The sequence below is a fragment of the Oryza brachyantha genome, chromosome 8 (assembly GCF_000231095.2).
Source record: "Oryza brachyantha chromosome 8, ObraRS2, whole genome shotgun sequence".
NCBI lineage: Eukaryota > Viridiplantae > Streptophyta > Magnoliopsida > Poales > Poaceae > Oryza > Oryza brachyantha.
In genome coordinates this window covers 15,671,364-15,687,804 of record NC_023170.2, presented here as the reverse complement: position 1 = coordinate 15,687,804, position 16,441 = coordinate 15,671,364, and the positions used below count along the sequence as shown (strand labels likewise).

General features: G+C 38.0%; 1 protein-coding gene across 1 annotated transcript; it reads right to left on the bottom strand.

Annotated features, from left to right (window-relative positions):
* Positions 1 to 7,093: 7,093 nt before the first annotated feature.
* On the bottom strand, positions 7,094 to 8,732 carry LOC102713844 (serine/threonine-protein kinase UCN-like). The gene has a single exon (XM_015840171.2). The coding sequence runs from the start codon at positions 8,624 to 8,626 to the stop codon at positions 7,319 to 7,321; it is 1,308 nt and encodes a 435-aa protein (XP_015695657.2). The 5' UTR covers positions 8,627 to 8,732; the 3' UTR covers positions 7,094 to 7,318.
* Positions 8,733 to 16,441: the final 7,709 nt, after the last annotated feature.

The following is a 16,441-nucleotide window of genomic DNA, read 5'->3' as shown; positions in this document are numbered from 1 at the left end:
TAGCCCGGGAACACTCGTGTGACAACTTTTTTGGAAATGTTGGTGCATGGAAACATATATGCACGTGTGTTCATGCATCGGCGCATGCGTGCATTGCATATTATGTAGGAGTTTTTTTTTTCTTTTCTGAAAGCTAGAAAGGGCAGGGCCACATTATGATCGAGGGCATCCACAATGTGCTTGAAAAGCAGTCCATAGAGAATAAAAAAGTCCATTAAGCTATCTTTACATATTTTGCAACTAGTCTATAGCAAGCAAATAATAAAAACTGTCCATAGCACTGTGGATAGGCAAGAAGATAATAAAAAGCATAGTTATGCTGTGGCACTGTTTACAAATATTAAACAAAAGAACTTGTAACCCGTTACACAAGTAGCACTATGGACACTTCTGATTTTTTTTGCCTTTAGTGGGACCCACCTTAATTGCACGCGTGTGGTAGTTTCCAAAACTATGGACTCCCAGATGTGGGTCTCACATCTATGTACTGTTTTGCTAAATACATTGGTGTTGCCCTAAGTAACGTAAGTGGTTGTTTGGATCCAGGAACTTTTTTCTAGTTACTTGTCACATCGGATGTTCGGACATTAATTAGGAGTATCAAATATAGAATGATAATAAAACTAATTGCATAAAAAATGCTATTTCATTAGACATTTTTAAGCCTAATCAAGTCACGATTAGCAAATGTTTACTGTAGCATCACTATCGCTAATCAGGGACTAATTAGGCTCAGTAGATTCGTCTCGCGAAATAGTACATAGTGAGTTTTATTAATAGTCTATATTTAATAATTCTAATACATTTGATACGACACATACTTAAAAAAAATCTGTTGGTCTTAAGAGTGCGCAGATGCATGCATGATGTCCACTCTCTGGATTATAATGAAAACCTAGCTAGAAGTAGCCTGACGTCCTATTAATGGGGGAGACAAAGCAACTCATGATACGTCAATTCTTACGAGAGACATGTGATTGTTTGGTTTTCTTAGGAGAAAAAAAATCAAACGATATATTTATAAATGAAAATAATTTATGAATAAAACTTTTATATACGTATTCTTAGCGATCTAAATATCGAGAGTGAAAAATAAACTTCGGTAAAAAAAAATCTCATAATCAACTTTAAATTTAAGGTTAACAATTTAAATTTTAGCTTATAAGCATAGATAAAAATAAAAAAATGACCACAATGAAATGCTGCAAAATTACAAACCCACACATACGTCTGGCCAATATGCTCCCGCTACTTCACAAGAAACTTACAACCTCCACCCCCAAAAAAATATCTATATTGGTTAGCTGTGACGTCTAAAATTATAGCTAGATACAGGTGGTCCAGCTAACATATATATTTTAAAAATCACAAATATAGTATACCAATATACTATATCAATACATAATTGGTTTAAATCAAAATACCTATCTAGACCTTGGGACCTTTGGGTGGGCTGCGGAAAAATAAAACCCTAGATCTGCCTACGCTGTTAGTGGGATGTGTGTAGGGGGATTAGAAATTAGGAGTATTTTTAGAGCTTTTTTGGAGTGAGGATATTAGAAATACAGGAATGAGAAAAATGTAGGATTAAGATGTTATGTATAAGCAAATTCAACATGAATGCAAAATATATTTCCAAGATAACGTGTTTGGATAGCTCGTAGAAAAATAACACACGAAGTTAGTTTGCTTCTGCAAAGAGAATGAAGAGAGATAAAGGGGAAGAAGCATTGGAATTCTTAAAAGGAAAATTAAAATGATGTTAGAGCTCACGTGCAATCTAAAGTAATTTGGCTAGCTTCAATCATATGTTCCAAAAAATCTAGTTAGTAAAATTTACTTATAATTTAAATCCTTTGAAATTCATATGAAAATACTCTGATCCAATTAAAGGAGCCCTTAGACATTTTTATTACTACAAACACTATATGTTTCTTTTGAAATAGATGTGTTTTATAACAAAATATGAATGCTAGCAATAGTTATAATGGATGGAATGTTACATAAGGATGCTTTCATAAAAAAAGTTATTCAATCTATCAAAAATATATGAGATTTTAGGTTTTAGGGTTTTTAATTGTTAAACACGACAAGAAAAAAAAATCGATCTCATTAAATGTGGGAAGACTTAGGGGTGTGATGGTTATTGGGATAAGATTGGGTGAAAATTAAATGGAAGTAGTTGGGTAAGAGTCCTTGTATTTTTGGATAATTTAAATATTAAAATATCTTATATTTGTGGACCGAGCTAGCATATATATATATATATATATATATATATATATATATATATATATATATATATATATATATATGTGTGTGTGTGTGTGTGTGTGTATATATGTAGTGAGCTTTTTCCCAACTTGTCCCTGCAAATTTCAAATTAACCGCACGATTTCAAATTAAAATATCTTATATTAGGCTCGTTGACATTATTATCGATCGCCTGAAGCCAAAGGTTCATAGATAGGTTCAATGTACTCGGATTTATATGCAGACAGTAGCTTACACTGATCCATCAGTATCTGAGACTGACTGCATCATGAATTCACGATAGACCCACTGCGTATGAATGCAGAGTAGTGACCAAAAAGGAGAGGCCCCATTGTGATTACACATTGACAAGTGTAGTTCTCCTATACATACACACCTCTAATTTCGTCAGAGACTACGTGGCACATGTATGAACCAGCTGTTCTGTTGGTGCTGAAAGATTCTCAGTAGCTGACGAAAGAAAGGCATGTCTTCGTGTCTTCGTTTTCCGTTTCTGTTTATACTTATAAGCGTTAAAGTTTTAATTTTTGATTTTTTTCATCAAAATTTATATTTCACCCTTCAGTTTTAGGTCAATAATAATACGTATATATATATATAAGATTTTTATTTATAAATTATTTTTACTTGTAAGTATGTCGTTTATCTTTTTTTTCATGAAAAAGCCAACTATCACCCTGCAGTAGCCAATCTGAAAGTATTTATGTTGCAAGAAAATGTGCTGATAGATCCTCAGGAAGTGACCAGTATATCTCAATTCTCAAAGCAAAAAAGATGAATGTTCAGTGTATGTAGATATGGTTGTATGTATCGAACCGTCGGCATCCAAGATGAATATATTATCTGCATAATGATCACGGCGAACTGAACATTATGGAGCCTAAATTTCCAGTTAACTGAACACTTAATACTGTACAAGCTTGCACAGCAGAGGAATGAACAAACTGAGGAGCGGGCGAATGGTTGCCTTAATTTGATGCTGGCCATTCGCCGCTCCTATAGATTTGAATCGTATAAAATTTGATCATATAAGATTTGAATTTTATAAAATTTTAATTTTTTTTCGAACGCGCAAAAGATTTGCACGTCAATATATTAAAAGGAAAGAGTTTTGGTATACGACGGCTAGAAGCCTGACAGAGTCAGGCTTAAGGCACAGACCCGAGAGGTGAAAACAGAGCAACTAAACTAGATGCGAGATTAAGAAACAAGACGTAACACTAGGAGAAGGGAGGGGGACAGGATCGCTCTACACTCCTAACAGATCTCCAAAGTTGGCGACGCCGACGGCCGACCACAGCTGGCCTTCCGAGAGTACCAGCTCCTTCACCGCAAGGATGGGGGACAGCGTCGAGTCGAAGATCCCGCGGTTTTTCTCTTTCCACAACTGCCAGTCTATTGGTTGCAGCGAACTAAGTAGCACCTAAGATCCTACGTTCAAATCTCTCTAGGAACGTGAATTTTAAATTGGTTATTTGATAGACTAAGTTCTCTAATTGAGCTAAGTTTCCCAAATTTTTTTAAAATGGCTGCATACAGAGGCTTAGTAAAAATATACCCTTCTTTTAAAAAATTAAGGCAATCATCAATTTCATCTTTTCACTTCTACTTGTTATTATAAGTCAAAATGTAAAATTTTAATTTTGAAGTTGATTTTGTGGTTTCTTGATCATAGTTTATTTTTTATATTTACTTTTAGGTCGTTAAGAACACATATATAAATTTTTATTTATGAATTATTTTTATTTGTAAATATATTGTTTGACTTTTTTAAAGAGGGCCTATTATGTATGTGTCTTCGTGTAATAGAAAAAAACATGAAAAAAATTAATAAACTGGACGACGTACCTAGGTTCCTTTTGATTTGGAGGAAACATATAGAAACTTTATAGGATTCCAATCTTATAATATACTTTTCTATGTATGACTCTTTGGTACAAAAGACTGGATCCTATTGAATTCTATAAAACTCCTATGAAATGTCTCATTCCTGCATGTTTTGGGGTAAAATTAACCAAAAGTCTAACATCTTATAAAGTTTCCTTTGATTCTCCAACTCTTTTTAAATTCCTGTGTTTTTTCCTGTGGTTTAGTCAAACGATCGTTCATGTTATAATTCGTAATTCTCTATTTTATACTTTTATTTCTATTAAAATCCTATTTTTTTCCTAATTATGCGTTTTAAAGCGACCCTTAAAAATATGTTCATCTCAAGGAGAATGGTGGGGCATTCAACCCATACTTGAACGTGGTTACCAACAAGTCACCTTTTTTTTGTCCCACAACCAAGTGTTACACGCACACATGTGCAAAATGTATCATGCACGCGCAGTATGGATCTATCATCCTAATGCTTTTTAGGAAGATGCATGGCTACAGCCCCTTGATTTATGTGTAAAGCAAGCCCACTGTCTCCTAATGCTCGAGCATTCTCCACGAAATTCTCTCAATTTACACTAAAATCGGATAAAAAGATTTAGGAGCCCACACACACCAAAAGTTGGTCAAATTAAATGCCGGACTTTAAATACCATCGTACATATTAGAGCAAGTTCAATACCACAGTCAATACTAGCTCTAAATTAGCTATAGTCAATTCATACCATAGTCACATACAAAACCTTAATACATAGTCCCACTTATCATATACACTGCGTCTTGAAGACTGTTGCAGCTGACTATAAATTAGTAGTCAACTACTCTTCTCTCTCCTCTCTTACCTCTTTAAAATATATTTATAGCTGATTTATAGTCTACTATTGTACCACTCTTAATAGCTTTCGGCAACCAACGACATGTGTGTATGGTGTGCCATGCTAGTACGTTAGCTATATATTGCAAGCTCACACCCAAAGTTAATTAATTAACTAATTAATCTGTGGGTCTATATATGGCCGACGCTAACTAACCTGTTCGACTGACCATATATCACTTCAAGTACAATATAAATAGTTCCGTAACACTTGTCATTTGGATAAAACATATGATCTTTAGAAAACAACTTTAACCACTATTTTTTGTTACAATATAAATAGAATTATCAACAAATATACGATTTTATAGAAGAACCTTTCGAAATTAATGTGTGGATATATATAGCTCTCATGTTTCTGATGTAAATATTTTAATTATAAGTTATTTATAGTTAAAGGTTTAAAAGTCTGATTTTAGATTTATCTCAAATAACGAGTATTATGTAACCAGATAAAGCACATATTTCTTTCCCTCTAATGAGAGCTAACATATAATTGTCTTGAATATGATACGAAAAAAAATTAACTAAGGAATCAGGTCATCCGTGCACATTTAGCTAAAAAAATAAGTGCAATATGTATATCCTCATGAACACTTAAGGTCTACTCCCTCCGTCCCAGAATAAACTAATTTTTCACTTTTCACATACAATTTTTAACTCTTCGTCTTATTCAAATTCTTTTTGCGATTGATATTTTTATTTTTATTAGATGATAAATCATGAATAGTACTTTACGTGTGACTATTTTTTTTCTAATTTTCTAAAAAATTTTCAAATAAGACGGACGGTCAAACGTTGGATACGAAAACCGGAGAATTGATTTTTTTGGGACAGAGGGAGTAGAGATTAAATATTGCATGCATAAAATATGGCATATTTTATTTCGTTAGGACAATAGTTTGATAAAAAATTACTCTTTAGAATATATTTTTATGACATAAAATTGATATTAGTTTATTCATATTTGAAAGTTTCTATTATTACATTTTTGTGTCACATAAAAGTGATATTACTAGAGTATATAACCTTTGGTAAAACTTATTTCCTAGCGTAACAAAATACACTTATATTTTGAAAAATACGGAGTAGCATGCCATGCGTGTCAATTAAAATTCTGGAAACCATGATAGATGAGCATGTCAAGCTAGTATTTCAACCACCAAACAGCTCAGAATTAACAACACAGACTAATTAATCATATCGGGCTTGCATGTGTACGAACCGGAATTGGCGTGATAAATAAACCAGCGACGCTCGTGAATCAATCATTGTGTAGATGTACGGGATCAGGTAATTATTATAAACTTCAATTATAATTAACATGCGTATACAATTTAATTTCTCCCCGGCATGCAAAATCGAAAGAAAAGAGGCCCAAGTACCCAATGGCACACTTGTGTGCGTGGTATGGCTTCCTTATGATGGAGAAAAACACTGATCAATACGGATCACAAAATACTTGCACATTTTCTACGCACAGTACACACACATTTAAGAAGATAAAAGACCATCGATGCACCTTTACCTCACTTAAAATCGTGATAAAAATGCACCCCGTGTATGTGAGCGTGATAGAATTTATGGGCGCCAGAATTCCAAACGCTGATGGGTATACAGTTTAAGTCATGTATTATTCCTTTGGTTTCATAATAATTATAAGATATTTTTATCATATCTAGATTCATCATTTCATCCATGAAACGATGAGTATGTTTTATATATGTGTATCTATATTTATTAGTATTTATATAAATATATTACTAGCTAAAACATATTGTAATATGAAATAGTGCTAATAGCTATAACTCCACCACTGTACCACATGAACAGTGTTAGTGTTATTCTGAAGTAACAAAGGGTCATGTTTTAGGTGTTAGAAAATTATCCTCTCTGATTCAAAATACGTGACTATTTCGATAAAATATATCCTAAAATAAGTCGATTTAGAAAGAAATAAACCAAATTAAAATAGGAGGATGCACAATTATTGTACATTTAGTTTGCATCGAGACCTGTGGTGGGCTCATATCCTGTGTTCCTCGCCTTCAATGCCACGCGAAAATATAGAGGAAAATGACTTGGACAGATTCAGAAACTTGCAGGTGCGACAGCGCTCGAAAAAAATGTTTTTGCGCATCTCCACAGCCTCTACACCGAATTTACATTTCCACCCCTCCTCCATCTATATACACCGCACTCCAGCCCCTTCGTTACAAAATCGTAACCTAACGAGGACCAAAACGCAAAAAGAGAAGCTCAGGTATAGTAGCCACGTTAGCGAACAACAGCTCAGAACTCCGACGAGAACTCCGACGAGGAGCTCTCCGTCTCCGGAGGCGGCGGCTGGTGGAGCTTTTCGAAGTACTCCCTTACGCTGAACTCTTTTCGCTCGTCGACTTCGTTGTCGCCGCCGGCGTCGGCCGCGTGGTCGTCGTCGTCTGCCGGCGGCGGGATGTAGGGCGGCCGGGACAGCACCTCGAGCATGTCCCATGCCACCCCGGCGAAGAACGGGTGGGCTCGGACCTCGTCGGCGCCGCCGTGGTAGCCCAGCCTCTTCTTGGGGTCCCTCTCCAGCAGCTGCGCGATGAGGTCGGTGAGCTCCGGCAGCCGCCGCCGGCTGTCCCCCGGGAACTCGACGTCCTTGAGGAGGACGTTCCGGAACGTCTCCTTGCGGTTCTTGCCCTTGAACGGCGTCCGGCCGTACGCCATCTCGTAGACGAGCACGCCGACGGCCCACCAGTCGATGGCGAACCCGTGGCCCTCGCCCCTCACCATCTCAGGCGCCACGTACTCCTCCGTGCCGACGAACGAGTAGGACTTCCCCCACGCGCCGGACGCGCCGGAGGAGGCGAAGCTCGCCGGCTTCCGGCTCACCGGTGAGACCCGAGCCGACTTGGCCTTCTTGGAGAGCTCGCTCCTGTCGGTCCTCATGATGAACCGGACCAGGTTCTGGAGCTGCTGCCTCGGCGACGGGATCGCCGGCGGCAAGGACTCGTGCTTGGCCTGGCTGACGAGAGGGATCTCGCTCCGCGCCGAGACGCGCGGACGGTGGCCGCCATGGAACACGTGATGGTTGGTGCGCTGCGGCGACGCGGACGACGGCGTCTGCTTGGGAGGGAGGATGCGGGAGAGGTCGAAGTCGGTGAGGGTGACATGGCCGTCGGCGCGGAGGAGCACGTTCTCTGGCTTGAGGTCGCGGTAGACGATGCCGGACGCGTGGAGCTCGGCGAGCGCGGAGACGATCTCAGCGATGTAGAAGCGTATCGCCGCGGGGGAGAAGACGCGGTCGGGGAGCGTGTAGCGGAGCTCGTTGAGGTCGCCGCCGGGGCAGTAGGGGACGGCCCAGGCGAGGAGGTCGGGCGTCTCGGCGGAGCCGAGGAGGCACGGGAGGTGCGGGTGCGCGAGGCGGGAGAGCACGGACAGCTCCCACCGCGCGCGGCGGTCGGCGTCGGGCTTGGACGCCGCGGCGCCGCGCTTGTCGAACACCTTGAGCGCGTAGCGGCAGCCGCCGTGGCGCGCCGCGACGAGGAAGACGGTGCCCATGGCGCCGCGGCCGAGGACGCGCAGGGCGCGCGCCCGGTCGAGGTCGATGTCCATGGGTGGCCGGCAATGGCGGCGGGGGCAGGGCGCGCTCGCTGGTTTGTGCGCCGGCCGCGCGCGCGCCGGGACGTAGGTGGCGAGGCGGGCTAAGAATAGGGAGACGCCGAGGCGAGGCGAGGCGATGGAGAGGCGAAGAGGGTTTGGAGGCGAGATATAAGAGGACCCAAGCGTGGGAAAAAAAATAACTGACATGGACGTGCTTCATTTTCGTTTTTTTTTTCATTTCTCTCTCTCTTTTCTCTTTACTATAGGGGTTAATTTTTTACAAATACGGAGTAGAAAATAATTTGCAAATAAAATTTTTATATGTGTTCTTAGCAATATAAAAGCATATGCTAAAAAATAAACTACGATGAAAATCAACTCCAAATTTAACGTTGAAAATTTAAATATTTGACTTATAAACATAAACATAAGTGAAAACCACTAATAATTAAATATACACGTAAAAAAATTATACATAAATTATTTTTGGTCATTTATTTATCTACGCTCATCGGTTGTTGCTCAACCGATCAGATCCTCGCTCGTAAACTAATCAAATTACTCGTGCAGTTTCAAAGTTAATGCTAATGCACCACATTACTTTTTATAATCCTGAGCTACCATAATCGATCGATAGCATAAATCATGCTCTTTGCCCCCCTCTCATTAACATATTAATTCAAGCGTACAGGTACTAATCTTTTCTGTAGCTTTAGCACTATAACAATAGAGATTATAGATTTATATCCAATATTATTTTGCAATTTTGATGTTGGTTTTTATATTGAATACATTTAGTCTTAAGCCAGTCTCAATTTCCTGTCATTTCTACTCCTTAGACCAGCCCCTCTCTAGAGGTAACTAAAGCACAGTTCCTTCCAGGATGTCTGGTTTCTTACTGATATAGAAATTTGCACGGAATTTGTGTATGCCAAACAATTAATACCTCATGTAATTTGTATCAAATAATCCACTGTTTGGTTGCTACGTCTGTATTATTTCTGAAGTTCAGATCTAAGAATAACAGAATGGCATGTCAGGATTACAGCAAATACTATAGGCACCTCTAAGAAATAGCCCGAAGGTGCCATGTAGATTTAAAAGATTATATGTGGAGAAAAGAATAGAACAGAGATGATAAGTCTCCCCTAATGCAAGAGACAAACTCCACACAAATTTGAAGAAATAAGGAGAAAAAGCCGAGTTAAATGGTAGATAGAGTATTGGGGCTATATATTAGGAGATGAATTTTCATCTCTCGGTTAAATATTCACTCTTTTCTGACGTGTCATATAAATAGTTATCATTTTTTTAAAAAAAATGGATAAAATGAGTTATATCACTCCACAAAAATACAAGTTCAAATTTAACTTACACATGTTGTAAAAAATAAATTAAACTAAAACTAATATACATGTGCATGTTTAAGGTTAAATTTATTATTTTGTTATAACTTATATAAGTTGAATTTGAACTTGTATATCCAATTGAACTATGAAAATATTTTCCTAGGCTAGTGCACTTTAAACGTATTGTTTATATTGATTTTAAATTTATGAATAACTGATTTGGACAAAATTAGAGTTAATCGTCACCTCCGCCACAAAACTTCGCTCTAATACTGACATGCCATGTTTGAGTGCGTAAAAATGCCAACCAGTACACTTTAGCACTTTACAAGAATGTTGCACCAACCGGAGTAACAATGCATGCGTGCCTTTGGCGTGAATGTGTAAAAGGGAGATGAATGCTTCCTTTTTCCGGTGAAGATGATTAAAATATAGTAACAGACAACGTTGTTGATCCACTAATTCTGTAACTCGGATGAAGTAAAAAAAAACTGTTCTTGTTTATGCAAATCGTTAGTTAATTGTTTGATTAATTAAGCAGAAAAGGGTTAGCACTGGGCGTGGAGCTCGAGGAGGCAAAAACGGAGGTTTCCACGTGTGGAGGATGCAACAGAAACGAAAATATAAATCCATTGAAGAATAATAAGTAACTGATTAATCATACTGCAATGGAATAGATTGTGAGAGGAATTTGGATGCAAGCATGAGCTAATTTAGAATCCGATGTGCCTTTATATAGAAGGGATAATTCCCAACGAAATTTGGGTGCAACCGTCATGGTGTTTAATTCTCACTGTTTAACACACCTGAAATGTAAACTAGTTGCTATTTTCCATTTTCAAAATTATTATAGTAACCTATAACAGAATATGACATATCTTAGCACTAGTTGTATGAATCTGGACATAAACATCCTAATGTCTATATTCGTAGCACTGTGATGTAACACATTTCGTATTAGATTGTTATATTTTAGAACTGATGGAGTAGTTACTAGTGTAATGTGATAATTAAGTTGCACGCACTGTTTTTCTGATGTGTGAATATTGCACAACTAGAAAAGGTCACGGCGTTTTGGTTTGCAGCATGCACAGGAGAATTTTTGTTTGATCTTTACCTATCTAATGCACTACGTGTGTGACCAGAGACAATTCCAACAGATTACTTTCTGTTAGTTTTGTTCAATTTCCAGGTGATGAAGCTAAACTAACAGTTCTGCGTGGACATCGGCTGAACAATTGTTCAATACAGTATCTCGTGCAACTCTGACTTCGCTTCAGAAAAAGAAAAAAAACATATCAGATGGTGTCAGGTTGCATGTATAGTATCAAGTCTGCTCTTATAAATACTTTTGTTTCACAAACAATGCACACCATAAAACATCACTTTAAAAATACATTGTTAAATTTTAAAAATATCAAGTGAGCAACTGAAGCAACCCAGAAGGAGCACACATACATTGTTAAATCACAAGTCTGCTTCTCAAGAAAAAGAAAAAGAAAAAGAAAGAGAAAGAGAAAGAGTGCAGAGTGCACAGCTAGTATTGAAGCCCTTCGTTCTGATAAAAATCAGCAGCAGACTCCATTTTTTTTGCTAGCTTTACAGTTCGAATCTGCTGCCATAAATATTTTTTCAGCCATGGATCAAGTTGCTCATCCCGATGAGCTGCATGTGATGAGAATCATAGAGTAGGGCACGGGATTATTCTTCTGTAACACCTAATCACAGTGCAGAGTTGTATAGACAGCGCTAGTGTTAATAGTATATTACAAGTAGTGCAATTGCTGTTGCTGTGTCTGTTACTATTAGTACTATAGCTTTTGTGTGGAGTATCGAATGTTTCAAAGATAGCTGAATTTTGTTTCTTCAGTATGCTTTTGAGAGGCAATAAAATGTAGGATTAAGTTAAGCTAATGTGTATGCAGTGAATAACTCAGAGTCAACCAGGGAGAATGGTCAGGTGCAAAATAGCAGTGAGCAGAGAGCTCTCTCAATTTAAAATGACAAATTTTGTTGTTTTTACTTTTTGAGAGAGTGCAGTTTGAACTATGAGCTGTAGTGTTCCCCACAGAATTACTTCCTCTAATTTAATTTTACTACTTGAATTTGAGAGACCTTATCTGAAATTTAAGTGAAATTAGTATAAATATAACTGGAGCAATCATTTGGGTCAATATGTAGCAAGTAAAGACGATGATGCATATGGAAACCGAAACATACAAGCTGGCAAGACAAACCGTTGAATGGTTTAGTTCTTAAATTTTTTTTTCGAAATACATTGCATCGAATTTTTGGACACCTAAATAAAACATTAAACATAGATGAATCAAAAAATTAATTGCACAGTTATGGAAAAAATCTTGAGACGAATCTTTTAAGTCTAATTAGTCCATAATTAGCCATAAGTGTTACAGTAAACAACATGTGCTAATGATAGATTAATTAGGCTCAAAAGATTCGTCTCGCGGTTTCTAGGCTAGCCGTGAATTCGTTTTTTCATTCGTGTCCAAAACCCCCTTATAACATCCGGTCAAATGTTCGATGTGATGTTTTTGCCAAAAAATTTTAGCACCTAAACATCACCGTAATCTACCACTAGAAGATTGGGGTAAGTGTATCTCTGGCGGAAATGCAATTCATTGAGCCAACTCTTAACTGAACTCAACAACCTTTATATGTCATCTAATAAATTCTCTGACCGATTCCATTAATGTCTGATCTGATCTGTGTTTCAAGGTTTCAGAATTCAGAGGCAAGTACACGTGCAAGAGTCGACATAATTCTCTCAAATTATTCTCTTAAAAACGAAGAAGAAAAGGACATTCAATTGTGTATATCTCCCCTCTCTGAAGTATGTATACATGCTGCTACCTCCGTCTAGAAATAAGATTATTTTTTAGTTTTTTGATACAATGTTTTAACTCTTCGTCTTATTTGAATTTTTTTTATGTTTAATATTTTTATTCTTACTGGATGATGAAACATGAATAGTATTTTATGCGTGACTAATTTTTTAAAGTTTTTGTGCAAATTTTTCAAATAAGATGAATGGTCAAATGTTAGACACTGAAAAACAAAAAATAAAATTATTATAGGACGTACTTAGTACTTTTATAGTATTGGGTGGTTAAGGCAAATTGAATGATAGCATATGAACATTTTGAAGAGAAATTATGCCAGTGCTGACCTACCTAATAATAGTAATGGATAGCGGATTGACCTTTTTTTTTTAAAAAAAGAGAGAGATAAATAATTGAAACTTATCATTGGATCGTCTCATAAAGATCTTGGGTTCTGGGCATTATGATAATTAAAAAGAAGCATCGCCCAGAAGTTAAAAGTAAAATCAAAACCAATCAATTTGACAGACCTGGAAGTTATCCCTCTTAGGCCACCCTTCATAGCTGAAGCCTGAACAGATCGCCGTCTAAGCATGTTTTTAACTGTTCATAACCAGTTGATGAAGAAATAAACCACATTATCGGCTCAGATGGAAATTAACTTAATATTTTCAGTGCTAGCAATTACTGAACTGAAAATTTTACTGAATGCTCGCGTAGCCCATAAAAAGGCACTCTGAATAGATATAACCTTTCAAGGGCTTGGGCCCACGTCCCCCCTCAACTTACTGACACAAGGTGAACTTATGCACGGGTGGAGTAAGTGCAGGCGAAAATTCCTAAAAGAGGTGATGAAAGCGTTTGATGGCCTCGTGGTCTACACTACCAAGACAATTTGGCTAGAGAGGAACAATAGGATTTTTAATCACAACTCCGACGCTCAACCGAGCGATGTTACCCAGAAAGCGTTTGGATCTATATGACGAGAGACACTTAGCCTTTGCTAAAATGTGATTGACCCCATCTACTTTTTAGAGGTTGTACTGAATTCTTTTATTGATCGGCAGAGCTCCGGCCTCTCTTTCAAAAAAAATAGATATAACCTTCTCATATTTCTCTCTTCAGATTTTTATGCTGTCACTGAGAGTGATAGCGTCTTATGCGTACTTCTGTCTCTTATGCAGCAACCAAGTGTTTACGTTCTTCTTAGCGGCGTCTCAGAAACAAACAACATCTTGAGTCAGGAAGGTTCTCCTCATGGCATTATTTGAGCTCAACAAACGCAGCACAGCACTGTTTGTTGCAAAGCAAAGGTGCAGAAGGTGACAGCTGATGCCTGATGGCCTAGTTCCTTGAGTAATTAACTGTAAGGATGGCCTGCCACAGTGACATGTTTGCTAGTTCTTGTCCACAATTTCAGAAGTCTCCCCTAGAAATTGTAGCAAACTTTCTCCACTTGCCAGAATCACTCGAGTACTACTACTAATCATCGATAATCCAAAGAGTTAATTACTTACTCACCTACTTAGCAGCTAGATCACAATCAGCTCGGCCTCCTTTTGTTTGGTACAATTATTTATCTCATCCTGTCCCTCCTCCTAATTGAAACAACATAAGCAAGAAGCCAAATTACACCAGGGGTAGAGCCCCTGATTTGCTGAACATGATTTGCCCATGCATCCCCACTACTTCAATTCCCAAGCAAAAACAAAGGAGGTGTAAGAGCAGGTATAATAACAGGCTATAAACCAGCTATAAATATATTTAAAGAGATAAAATGGGAGAGAGAAGAGAGGTTGGCTACTAATTTGTAGCCAGCTGCACACGAGCTCTAAGACAAAATGTGTATATGACATGTGGGACCATGTATTGATGTTTTGTAGGTAACTATTATATAAATTGACTATAGATGAATTAGAGCTAGTAGTTGGCTCTACCATTGAACTTGCTCTAAAGCTGCACTTGCAAGCATGTTAGCCCACCAATGCAAAAAGGCCTAAAGTAGAGGGAAATTGCCCATTTTTGTATGGGTGGATCGGTCGGCCATTGCGTAATGGTTTAGGGAGTAAAGGGAGGCTTACCATTTGGGCATCAATTAAATAGTGGTCCTTGGACATGTCAAGGGGGACATGAATGTGTAAAGGTGGTTGATTTTGTTTTTGATCTCTCACTCTGCTGCTGAATGGTGCGCCGTTTGTCATGTTGGGTGTGTGTGAGAGAGGGAGGATTAGATTTGATGGGCTAACCCGTGGTTCTTGGCCTTTTGGCACCAAGAGATGATGGGGGTGATTGGTGATTAAGCAGAGATAGAGTACTAGTAGTAATTTATAGAAGAGGAGCCGTTCTGATCCTTTGGATGGGGCCACCAATCTAAGCCAAAGAATGGATGTCGGGTGTAGGCAATTAGACATATACAGCTAGCCCTTAGCAGTTAGTATTGCAGGTGAGAGCTAGCTAGACTGATATTGGCCGTGCTCTAGACTACTTAAACATAAGCTACTATCTCGATATTCCATAGTACGCTTTTTAAACCGTTAAAGGATGTTTTTTTAATGAAAATTTTACATGTAAAAGTATTTTAAAAATTAATTAAATCAAAAATTTTAACTTTTAATATTTAATTCTCAATTAATCATATACCAATCACATTTCTTTTCTTGTTTTACGCAAGATCAAGTGGCTAATTTTATCTTCTAAAAAGGGTGCATCCATTTTAAGATCTTTTTGTACTCGAGGTAGAGCTGTTAAGTATTGACTATTGGGAAATTATACCATCTCCGCTCTACAACATAGATATTTTAATTTATTTAAAATGAAATAAATTTGAAAAGAAAATACTATGATGTTTCTTAATAAGTAAGTAATGGGTGGGAGCAGAAGAATACATAGAGATAAAATGCGAAGGATTAAGGAGGGCATGGAGGGATAAAAGTAGAAAAAAATTAGCATGAGAAATGATGGATGAGGCAAGTAATAGTATGACTAGTTTTAAAGTTTATTATATTTTGCCAAAAAATTTAATATTTAAATTACATAAATATTTATTTTTTAAAACGGATGAAACAATGGTAACTCGTAATATGAAGATGATCGAGATAGATAGATAATACTCTCTTCGTTCTAAAATATAATCATTTCTAGATTGTCTAGCAGAAATTAAGCTGAAAAGAAAATATTATGATACCCTTAATAAGTGAGGAGTGAATGATGATGAAACATTATATAGAGGTAAATAATAAAATATTTTGAATATGAAGTGGTCGATAAGATAAATGGTACTGCAAATAAATACTTATATTTTAAATAAAATTTAAATTCTAAAAATATTTATATTTTAAAACGGATACAGAAGGCGCCTGTCACGGCAGGTGATGATGAGAAGGCCTCGCTGCAACCTCCACCGCGCCGGCGGGCATGATTCCGGCACATGCGTGCACGCACCAGGCGGCCCCCGCACACGCAGCACGCGTGCAACCACGATCACCTCACCTCACCGCGCGGGCGCCGCATCGAAAGGAGGAATTCGCGATACAGCGGATCGAGCGAGCGGTGGTCCTGCGCGCAGGCGCAGCGGAGGCAAGGCAAGGCAGCAACCGGCCGGCCGGCCGGGTACGCACGCACACGCACATACGTACGCA

Bases quoted from the DNA above. Each gene is read 5' to 3' on its own strand.
- LOC102713844 (XM_015840171.2), bottom strand. From the start codon at position 8,626: ATGGACATCGACCTCGACCGGGCGCGCGCCCTGCGCGTCCTCGGCCGC.